General features: G+C 39.1%; 1 protein-coding gene across 1 annotated transcript in view; it reads left to right on the top strand.

Annotated features, from left to right (window-relative positions):
- The window catches only part of ADAMTSL1 (ADAMTS like 1), a 346871-nt gene that overhangs the window by 217382 nt on the left and 117175 nt on the right, over positions 1 to 12314 (top strand). Inside the window, exons 7-8 of the mRNA XM_035895578.1 lie at positions 2866 to 2940; positions 5939 to 6096. Coding sequence (XP_035751471.1) covers positions 2866 to 2940; positions 5939 to 6096 — 233 coding nt within the window. The remainder of the gene's footprint in view (positions 1 to 2865; positions 2941 to 5938; positions 6097 to 12314) is intronic.

The following is a 12314-nucleotide window of genomic DNA, read 5'->3' as shown; positions in this document are numbered from 1 at the left end:
AGAGTGTATGTATCTTCCCATGGAGATGAGCTGTGTTTAAGCAGGCTTCTTTGTATTCACCAAGGATTTAGAGAGTTGCTCCCATAAGTGGTGGGTGAATTCTGCTGATCACCTTGTGCTATTAGTATTTCTCTAAAAAAGGATTGACAACTACCAGTGAAGTAGATTACTTTTAAAAGAGAATTGTAGAAATTGCTATGCTGAGTCAGAGAAGATATTTATCTGATTACTCTTGCCATGGTTTTCAAAAATAGATGCAGTTCCAGATTTCCATTAAATATCAATAGTAATGGGGAAATAGAATCAACTCAATTTTTCATCATGAGAACTGACAGACCTGTTGGACAAAATCCAAAAACAGAAGAAACTGATCTCTCACAGGCATCTGATGTATGTACCAGACATATAACCTTTGCCTAAACCATTGCACTTTCTTCACAGCCCTGAGCCACTGTTGTCTCAGTTATCTGGGACCCTCCCTTGTTCCCTATATGCATCTTCTCTGGAGCAAACCAACTGCTTGTTAACACACTTTGTACCTTTTCTTCATAGTGCTCCACGTGGCTGCCCCACCATCTGCCCCTCTGCTTACTGTTGGAGGGAGCTGTGACTAAATATTACCATGCTTACTTTCAAATGTCTCTTCACAGGAAACGTCTCCTTCTTATCACTGTTAACCTCAGGAAATTGTCCTTCAGTTGTTACTGCTTCTGCTTTGTTAAAGCAGGAAGCACTGTGATAAGCATAAACTCCACTGAGCTTTGCATTTCACATAAAGTGTGCTAGGATTTCAAATGAAGACCAATGACAAGATCAGGTGAAATACAGTCCTAGCAATACCCTGGGGCAGAAGAGACATGCTAACAATATATGATATATAAGCTTGCATGATCTTTAAACTGTCCGATTTTTCTGTGACATATCCGTGAGTTGTTAACTCTCCAGCACCGAGTTCATAACTGAGAGACAGTCAAATATAGTAATGACATGAGACTGTCTTTAAATAAGACTTGTAAAAAGACCAGTAATATTTTTTTTAAAATTGAAGTTGTTGTTTTCCCAGACTCATACCAATAAACTTTATATATATATAAGCAGCAAAATGGTGTGTCGTACTGGGTATCTTGAATATGAGTGCCAGAATGGCACCAATAAAATCAGAATTAGAATATCAATATTGATTGAATTTTGTAAGACTTGAATATCTGTCTTTTCAAACAGAAAATTTGAATTCTCTGTAGAAATGAAAGATGTCTATCTGTGATAACAGAGATGTGTATGAACATAGTGCGTGTTGCATAGAGTCTTAGGAGACACTGAAATTTCTGGATAGGTTGAGGAAACATATCAAATCAGATTTTGAAAATGGAAACAAGGTTCAGAAGAGCCTGGGCACATGAACAGGCTTTATCTCCATGCAACTCTTGTGACACTCAGCGATTTATCAGACTGCCTACATTTACCCCCTCACTTCTGGGATATTAAGAGGCCACAAAAGTATGGATATTTCATCCCATGAAGCTCTTCAGTGTAAGACTGTCAGAAATTCCTATGATGCAAGACTGAATTTAAAATTTAATAGGGTTCTAGCTTATATTTTTGAGATATTATAGGTTTGGATGAATGAATGTGTTGTTTAAAAGAAGTCCCTGTTTCATGTAGTTTTCCCTCTTTCTGTTGCCTCTCTTCACTTTGTGACATAAAATGACAGCTTTAATAACTACTTTGCTGATAACTGAAAATCCTGGTTTAGCTAGGCTGGAACAGTTTTCCCGGTTTGCTCTGGTCAGAAACTTAAGGCCCCAGCTCACATGTTTGGATGAAAGAGAATATGCTTTTAGTGGCTGAGTTAGCCTTACCTGACAAAGTAATACACTGCTTTAGAGCAGAGCTATAGTTCTTGCTAGCAAGCATTACATGACACAGATGTGAGCCGTTCTAATGAAGAGACAATGAAAGGGAATTTGTTCCTCTCAAGTCTACCACCTCCCCTCAAAAAAAAATCATGTTGGGCATGCGTACTTTTTCTTTCCTGACTTTTAGTTATAGGAGAAGGAGGCAGGAAGGACAGGAAAAGGTGAATGAAGAACCTAGGCGTGCTGGTTAGTTCAGGTCAGGTTTCTCTGGGCACCCATTCCATGACCCAGACATAAGTTGGGAGCATTTTCTAACATCTTTCCACACCTTTCCTTCCTGACTCCCTTCAGGACATTACTGAGGTTGCTACCTCTTTAGAAATGCTGACCCAACTAACTTTCAGAGTAGCATGTGACCTACGTGCTAATTCACAGCTCAGTTTAAATCCAGTTGTCAAAGCTCCCAAGGGCTTCATAGGTGCAAGATCCTGCTCTAAGACCTGTTTACATGACGGCCTAATGGGCTTCTGTTTTTCCAGAGGCTTTCCATTAGTGGTGTACAAAGGGAAGCAGAATTATAGCACTTCTGGTCATTAAAATAAAAAGGTGTGAAAGGGAAGGCATGCCTGAGGGCAGTGTTCTGGTTAAAGATCAGAATAGGCTTGTGCTTCTCCACCACAAACACCAATTCAAAAGACTTGGAAAAGGTTTAAGTGCAGTCATAGTGAAAAAGAAAGCTATCAGTTACTCTTGAAATCAAGAAATAGTTGTGAAGGAGTTGAGAATTAAGAAAATCAACAAATTTGGGTTCTTCCAAGTAGAAGGTTCTTACCACATTTAACAAATTCCTTTTTTGGGTTTCTAACGTTATCTCATAATTCATAGAGTTGTTTAATTGGTCCAAAAGCTTTTCTCTTGACTGCCTTGTAAGCACCTATTTCACTGCTTATTTGAAAACAGATAGGAATTTCTTTGCTTGTTTACTCCATGCATTTTTGCCTCCCCGCAGTGGATGATACGGTGGTTGCTATTCCTTACGGAAGCAGGCAAGTTCGCCTCGTGCTGAAAGGCCCTGATCATTTATGTAAGTAGAAAAAGTTAGTGTACATTTGTTTAAGAAAGCCTTGCTAACCCACAGTGCTGTGTTTACACTGTGGTGTCTGGTTTCCCTCTGTCAGACCACTGATTTCAACACAGGGATGAGTCCTGCCCTCAGAAGCTCTCCTCAGACCCAGTTACACTGGTGGTGCATGCTCATTTCAGGGCAGAGCTTGGCCAGCCTTGCAGAATCCTTTGCCCTGCCATAATTTTTCAGTCATTTCTGTTTGCTTATCCTTTGGCTGGCTCACTTGGTGCCAAGTGCTTTTGTTTAAAATTAATAAAATATATCCCACTGAGTGAAGAAATACTGAGGACAGTAAAGTATAAGCTTCCCTACAGCTGAGCTTAGCCATCAAGCTGCTCATGACTTTAACACATGTTTCTGTTACGATAATCTCTCTCACTCTCATAGATGCACGCACGCACATGCATGCACACACACACATATCCACAGTCTAAAGATCAGAAACAGCATGCACAAGTCAAACCTTACTCCTCACTAGTAATGTTTCACCAAGGAGCTAAGCCCACTGAGCACTGCCTGCCCGTTACGTGGTGGCTACAACACTTCCCTGATGCGTCTGACAGGGAGCTGTGTATCCCAGCAGCTGTGTATCCCTCTCCTGTGGGAGAAGAGTCTCAGGATTTGAGAACATGCTGGGAGAGCTGAAGGCAAATCCATTTCTTTCATTAATAGAAACTCCTTGCATCCCTCTCTCTTACCTTCCAATGCAGTAGCTACTCAAAGCTGCTCCTTTTTTCATCAGCAGCAAATGAACACTAGAGTGTTGGTAAATGGGATTTACTGTCAGAAAAACCACAAACTGCACTGCATAAACTCTCAGAAGCACAAATTACTGTAAGATAAGTAGGGCTCCCCTTCTCCTTTTCCAAAAGGTAATAGGACTTTCCTGCAGCATGGACCAGTTAGAGTCCTCTGTGCTTGTCAGTGTAAATACAAACATTACTGTCAGCAAGGAGGTGAAACACCAAATCGTTCCCACTCTCTAGATTTCTCTCACCCAAAGAACTTACACTGAGTGGCAAAATAAGGGGTGGTTTATCAGTCCTGTTTTGTACCTCACTGCTTGTGTTGAGAAAGCAGTGGGCACGCCATAACCTTTTAATGGTTCTTTAGATTTAGAGCTGTGAATAAAGACCAGCAACTTATAGGTTATAAACTAATAAAAAGATATATTATGTTTTTCTTAAAAGTTCAAATGGTGCCTGTACTTCAGTTTTAAGTGGTCCTTTGGGTATTCCTGAGCTGCTCCAGTATGGTTGCTGCAACTTTCCCAGTAAATTATTTGCACTCTTCCTTTCTCTCCTGTCTTCTTTCCCAGTATAGATGTACTCTTCCAAGGTAGAAAAATTTCATACTTTTATTATTTTTTCAGTGAAATTGAGCTATAAAACAGCTTAGAGAGAAATGAGATTTTAGCAGGAGAGGTTGATTTAAAGCTGTCTTCACTCAGGCCATATCACATTTCAGGACAAAAAGATTTGAATCAGCAAGGTCTGCCTGAGTCACTGGTTGAGATTTAGATTAACTGCTCTGTGTAAACATGAATAAGTCCAAATACATCTCTTTCTTGTTTCAGATGTCTCCATGAATCTTTCTGTTCACCCATCAAAGGATATTATATATGTATGAGCTACAATCAGCTGGGGGAGGGATTATTTTGCCCTGTGAACTTTGGTTGTGGGAGAAGTCAACAGGAGGCCGATTATATACACACAAGTCTTAAAACCATCTTTATCCCTGATGCATGCAGCCTTGTCCTGAAAAAAATATATGGCTGAGCACATCACAAAGGAAGAGACTAGTCTCACTGAAAACCAAGGAATTCATTAATACAGAGCAAATTCTTAGTGCACTGCCTCAGCAACTTCCTTCGTGAATTAATTCACATGACCCATCCTGTAAAGCAGTCTAATTACCGCAATTATCTTTTTTACCCCTAATTAACAGCTTAATACATGCTAATAAAAACATTTTTCCCATTTACTGTCTCTGAAAATATGATTTCATCACAAATTAATAGTATCTCCCCATCTAATTCAGATTTTGCCTTAGTTGCCGCTCTGTGTGAGAGAAGATTTTGTGCATAATTTCACAGATACATGTGAAAGGTTTACAGCTTTGTAATCCTTCACGATGAAATGAGTTGTCACTTTGAAATAGCTACAAGAAACTGTTTACTGGTGAATGTGCTGTAAAGCATGATCTGGAATTGGTGGGGAGGCTAGCTAGGTAATGGAACAGATCAGCTTTCTGACTGTTGATTTCCATTTAATAAATGATTTAGTACGTATATTATGATTTAACCATCAGAAATAACCGCTACCAAACAGTATCTGAATTAATGCCCACTTTGGGGGAGCTGTGAACACAGAGAGAGCCAGAAGGAATCAGGAGGGTTCAGCACTCACCTTCCCTTCCTACTCTGCTGGGATGGATCAGACCTTCTGGAGAGGATTGCTGTCATACTGATCTTTCTTTCCTGGATATCTTGCTTTCAGTAATTGTCTATCACAGCAACATGTGGTTAGTGACCCACCTTTGAACTGAAAGAGGGAACAGCAACTTAACAAAGGCAGAACTTATGGGGGAAGGTCTGACTCATGCTCACATATGAGCGTGACTTACTGAGAGTGAATTAAATGACAGAAAATATGCCTAACTAGGAATGGATTAATATGCCTGGAAGAGAGTAAAAACGTGACCTATGGGTGAGGAGGTGAATGCAGAGCTAGAAATTTAAGCATTAAACAAAGCCAAAAAGCAGATGGAGGAGAAAAAAGAAAAGGAACCTATGGGAATGTGAGTAAACTGTGGGGGGAAAAAAAGTCACATTATCACTAATTTAGGAGGCACATCTGCACCACCATTTCGTGTTGGTTTTCTTTTTCTGATCTCATATACTCTTACTTCAAATTATAATGTTCTAGTTTCCTGTTAATTTGTTTGGTTTTGTCAGATTTGGAAAGCAAGACTCTCCAAGGTGTGAAGAGTGAAAACAGCCTCAGCTCCACAGGCTCCTTCCTCGTGGACAATTCTAGCATCGACTTCCAGAAGTTTCCTGACAAGGAGATATTAAGAATATCTGGGCCTCTCAGTGCAGACTTCACTATCAAGGTGAGGGTCATAGGTCACTGACCTCTGAGAGCAAGATAAAATAAGATGAGATGCATTAGAAAGATGAGAGAGATTTTTCTAGACCTTAATTTTTCAGTAGACATGTACCACAAAGCCTAGCCCTGGCTAGCTCTTGAACTCTACATTAAATCCTTTGTAGTTAAATATCTGATGAAAGCCTCATTGGACACTCCTTGAAAAAGACACTGATTTTATGCCAAGAAAGGTATACCAAATGTGTGCCCTTAAGGGAAATTATGAACTCGTTGCAAGAAAAGGCAGATTACTTTCTGTATGTACTGCTGAGGTACATATAAATCAAGGGCGTGCAGCTTGCTTCGTCTGTGACAAGCAAAAAGAAAGAAAGTCTGCATCTTTGGCCCGTAATTTGTGGGGTTTGTAGTAGTATAATTGCACAGAAGACTGCAAGGGACTGGAGAATGAGGTCCCCAAGCTCCAAAATAAATGGAATGACTTTGCTTGAGAAGTCATGGTGCCATTTTGAAGTTCTGCTTTGTGTTGCACTGGCAATAAGAATAAAATTGTTTCCTCCCATTAGAGCATTTCTATTCTTCCAGGTAATATAAAACACATTGCTGGAAGCAATGCACACATGCTGTAGGAAAACACACATACAAAAATGAACATTTGGGAATTGCAATAAAATAAATCCTTTTCCAGTAGGTCCAAAGAACTTGAAGGATTTCAGCTGTAAAACTGTAAAACCTGTATCATGTCCAGGACTACATAAATTTTTCACCATGGGCCCTAGAGGTAGATGACATTTCCTTTAACCTAGAGTTGGTGGCAGCTACAAGTTTGAACAGTGAAAGTGAACAGGAATAGTGAACAGCATCGAGTTGGGTTAAGCTGGGCTGGGCGGCAATGGGTTATCTTGAGAAGCAGCAGAGCCCTGTGGACTATCGCCTACCCATCTTGGTATATTAGCAGCACAAAAAGCAAGCTGAAATCAGGACTGGTTCACACGGAGAAGCTTGACCTGAAGAATGCATTCCTTTCTCTTTGAAGGTCAGAATGAAAATGCCTTGATAAAACAAATACTGATCAATTCAGAATGTCCAAAACAATTTTAGCTGTATTACAGATGATATCCAGATGATGAACATCTGTGTGATGTAAACAGTATTGCTCACTTTGCATTATTTGTGCTGTATGTGGATTTAAGGCAGCCTGGTTAGATAGAACATGCCTACTGGGGATAAATGGTCTTGTAGACCTACGGCCCTGAAATGGTAACAGGAGGGTTGGACTCTGTTCCTGGGTTTTCCACTGTTACCTTTTATGACAGGGGAAATACCTTTATCCCTTGGTGCTTTCATTTCCATCTCCATCAAAGCAAGATAAGAAGCACTGATTAAATCAAAGGCAGTACCCTACTTCTGTGATGACTGTCTGGCCAATATAACCATATAAGCTGGCTAGGCATGGGCAGACCAGACACTGCTGAGCTGAGATTAAACTATTTTAATAGTTATTCTATGTGTTTCTGCCTTTTGAAAGTCAGAGTAGCATGGCTCAGCAGGTGTTAATTTGTTGACATATCTGTTATCTTACGTGGATATAGAAAAATGTACAAAGAAACCCCCTGTTTACAGTTGTAGGATCTGTTCTAATGTTAGCATTGGATTTTGCCTCACATCAGGCACTTAAAAATTCCTTGCATTTGAATCCCAGCTAGTTTTTCAATAAACAGCTACAGAAGATACTTTAGGTATTACTTTATGCAACAAAGCTATTATTCTATACTATTTAATTATTTTTCTAACAAAATTTCTTCTCTTCTGGGTATTTAACTTGTTAGATTTTCTTGGATATAGGAGTGTACATACAAATAAGGCTAATACAGGAGTACCAAAATGCATGTGTCAAACTTGGCAACTGCTTGCCATACTTAATCTAGTCATGACCATTTTGCCTTCAGCTTGTGAAGGTAAAGTACTTTTCTTTAAAAAATCAGATGTAAGGCTTTTCTGTGGTATTAGCAAGTTTTCCTTAGAAAGTAGGATCTCTTTGGGTGTCAAGATTTACTTTTCTGGGACAAGGCAGTTTTATGCAAACAGATCTAAATGAGTTTGTAGACATAGCAGAACCCTAGGTTTAGGATCATTGTCTTCAGAATGACTGTTACAATCTTTCTCAGTTGACCCTGAATGTTCATATTCAGAGAGGTCAAATTAGACACCTGGATATAACTCAGAAGTAGAAACTCACTGTGGGACTTGACATTTAAGTTTCTTTATTGGTGACATGGAGCGCTTTAAAATTGCAAGAAGAAACCTCATGCTGCTTCTGTAAGAGCTGAATTGTGTAATTGTTGGTTTCTTGACTTCGTAATAGTCAGTGGTACATTCCTCGTGTTCTAAACTCTTGGCAATCTTTTCACAAGATATATAAATGGTAAAAATAATTCACTAAACCAGCTCTAAAAATAAAGGTGTTATAACAAAATGAGAGAACAACTGGGGCTTTTCATGTTCTTAATTTTTATATTCATAGTTTGAGAATTGTAAATCTCTATTATAAACTTTTAATGTTTGAAAGGCAGAAGACTTGGAAAAGATGCCAGCAAACTTAAATTCCACTTGAATTTTTTTCCTAAATTCTGAGGATTACCCTGTTTTGGTGTTTGCAATACAAAATTCTTATTCACATGTATAAAAATGCCTTTTTCCTAAAAGAAAAAAAGTGTCATATTTGATAAAATCCTGGTGAAATGAGGGTCACTTTCACTTGGAAATCTTTCTGGCTGACACTGATCTAGAGAACAGAGCAGTAATATCACATAGGGGGACTTGTCCTTTGTTGGTAGAGCTGCCGCTGGTCTGCTGTGTTGCATAGGTCACATATTCACCTGTCTGTGTAAAAAGTCTCCTCTGTCGATATTGTCTGCTTCAGACACAAAATAGAGAAACTTCAGAGTGACCATTTCATATCACACATCTGCACTCCTTTGGGCAGGATGAATCAATATTCTCAGATGGGATCTACAGCTGATAATGTAATGCTAACAGTGATCACTGGTAGACTATTTAAAGCAATCAGCACTGCAAATATGAACCACCTGAGTTATAGGGTTACTGAAACAGCCAGTAGGGATTGCCAGGGAAAGACTAGGGCTGGCAAAGCACAGCCTGTTCAGGTTTCTTTTGCCGGCTGTGGTTTTCACATAGCTAGGGCCCTAGCCCTGTGGCTCAGGTGTGAGACAGCAAAGACCAGTGGGTTTAAAACAAGGTCTAGTAAAGGATGTTGTCCAAGCTTGGGGCTGTTTTGGAGGAGAAACCACTGTTGACCTAGATCTAGACTAGACTAGGTTTATGTTGTTTTCAATCCCAGGTATCAAGGTGAAGGTTTGTTTAGAGGCCCTGCATGGACCAACAGCTTCGCATCAGGGATGTAGAGGGTTGGATTGGATAAATGTTTGTGTGGTGGCTGTCAGAGGTATTTGGATTAGGATTGGGTTTGTATTGATATTGTCTTTTGTAGTGCTAGGGCTGACAAGCTTTGGTTAAGGGCTGCTGCCAGAAGAGACTGCCTGGCTATTTTTTTGTGCTGGTGGCTGGAGGTGCTGCTGGCTGATTTAGAAATGGTGCATACTGGGTTCCCTTGAGCAGAGTTACTGCTGAGATTAGGATTTTGGCCACCAGTTGTCCAAAAAGTCATAAAATAGAGCTGAAAACTGGATGCTGAGTTACGCAGAGCACTAGAGCTAGCCAGACAGTTATTGTCTCAGTTGTGATCTAGCACTAGCAGAAACTGCTAGTGAGAGAAATGCATTTGATTAGAGTCCAGGTTAACAAAAGAAAATAAGGTTGGGCTTAGCCTAGACTTCCTGGGACTTGCAAGGGCATGCAGGAGATAACGCATGTACAGGCAGCCAGCTGGCAGGGAGATTGATGGGCCTTGTCAGGCTAGGGCCAGGATTGGATTAAATAATCACTTTTGAACTAGGACCATACAGTGATTTACCTTGTGGAATGAAGTAAGAAATTACTTCAATACTTGTTTTAGGGCAGAGGCCAAAAGATGCAAATCTGCTCTAGCAGCAAGGACCTACTGTTTATGGCTGGCTTACTGTTGGATTTTAGAAATATTGCCATATGAGTATTGGGGGTGATGACAGTAAGGGTCTTCTGTGTAATTTAGTTCTGATGCTGGCAAAGGTTTCTGGAGGAGATTATGTCTCATATTTGAGAGAAGGTGGCAGGTCAGGCATGAAGTGGTGAAGGATCTAGCCTTGAAAGCACTGGTAGATCAGGGTTAGGATGGTGCTCCTGGGAGTAGATGAGCTAGAATTAAGGCTGAGCACACAGAAATAGTAAGAGTTAAAGTTTCGTTGTGACTGAGTCAAGTTTTGTGTTACAATGGTCAAATGACTGAAACACTTTGCTTAATATAGAAGAGACCGTTGGAATATAGTCCCTTCATCATAAAACAATACTACCTCTTGAGATATGTGTCTTCCTGAGGTCACTTCTGCAGAGTGCAGATAGGACTTAGCTGGAATTGCTTCTGTAACATGGTCTGTATCACTGGCTTTTATCAACCTATGTTTGCATTCAGTACTTTTTTTTGGCAATAGTCATAAAAATCACTCATTCTAATTTCCTGATTTCTAAAAAATATACAATTGTGGTAATAATTTCTAGGTCAAACTCACAAGTAACGACCAGCCTGAGAGACCTAATTATTATTTGTCTTGACTTGATACTGTGACAAGTACAGAAAAAATTCTACCCTTTTTTTCCTTTTTTGGCAGGTGTGGTAGAATTTATGGAAAGCCGTGTTGAAAGAAGTCTTTTTGAAAACAATGTACAGATTCTATTTCATATCTACCTTTTTCTTCTGTTCATTGTAAAAAATTTCAATTAGTCATTCTTAGAACATGATCATTCTCTTAATCAATATATTCCATCTATAAGTACATTGGAACTGGCATACTAGGTCAAGCAAAAAGTCTGCTTCGCTCAGGTTTCTGTTTCAGAGAGGAACTGGTTCCAGATACTGAAAGAAAGAGTGCAAGAAACAGATCAAGGTCACCCTCTGCTTGTAGACCCTTCTTCTTGACCCTCATGTTGCATTTGGACTGTTGTGTCTAATGACTCAAATGAACAAGCCTTCAGGAATTTCTATAGGCCCTTTTGTGCTATATTTGCCCCTTTGGCAACATTTAGCTCGACAGATGGGTCCCACAATGAACTTGTCGTGCACTGTGTAAAATACAGAATACATCTCATTTTTAAACCCTTGGTGCTATATTTTCACTGATTCTTTCTGCTTTTAACCCTCTGAGAAGCAGGAAATTTTTACTACTGTTTACCCCCTTTCTCCACTATTTCTATATTTCAGATTGCTGTCATCATCAGTTGCCTCTTTCCTAGTGTCCTACTCTATTTAACCTTTATCAAAGATGGTCCACACAATTGTTACCCTTATTTCCCTTCCCTTTTTCTGGTTCCACTGTAGTTATATATTCATGATTTTTATCATATACATAAATATGTAATTTCTGGCTAATATTTAAATATATAAGTGTAAATTTTGGAAATATCCATTTCCTGTAAATAAATGTATCATTTAATAAAATGTAATAAAACTATTTAATATTTAATATAGTAATTACATTATATCTAAATATGTATTTTGAGAAAGAGTAAACTACACATGATTAGAATGCAAATGTATTCTACTCGGCTGTGTAATGTTCTCTCCTTTTTCCTTCCTCTCTGTAATATTCCATCAATCTTTTTAACTGTTGCTGCACACTGAGCTGATATTTTCAGAGGAATGCCTATAACAATCCTATTACCATTCTTAATAGTAGCTGAAGTGGAGAACATTTTCATGCATATTTAGCATATATAATTAATTGTTTTCTCCCATAGGCATTACTTCTTTTTTACTGAATTTGAATTTAGTCTGCCAAAGCTTTGAGTGCTTTCACAGAGAGTTTCATTTTTAGCTACCATTCATAATTTTTTTCCTTAGCATGAATCTTTGACAAAGTGCTCAGAAAGCATCTTCTCAGGCACCCATCTTTTGAGTTCTGTTCTTTATTTTCATTCTACCTACTGACCCGTTAACAGATGTAGAGGTTATTGGTCTGCAGTTTCATGCATTACTCATGAAGCCCCTTCTAAAAAATGTTGTTACAATTTTCTGTTTTCCTGTGGTTTTAACAATAGCTTGTTTGTGAAAAT

This window comes from Egretta garzetta, unplaced genomic scaffold (genome assembly GCF_000687185.1).
Source record: "Egretta garzetta isolate BGI_Z169 unplaced genomic scaffold, ASM68718v1 scaffold175, whole genome shotgun sequence".
NCBI lineage: Eukaryota > Metazoa > Chordata > Aves > Pelecaniformes > Ardeidae > Egretta > Egretta garzetta.
Note: the sequence above shows the minus strand (reverse complement) of the source record. Positions and strands in the feature narration are given on the sequence as shown.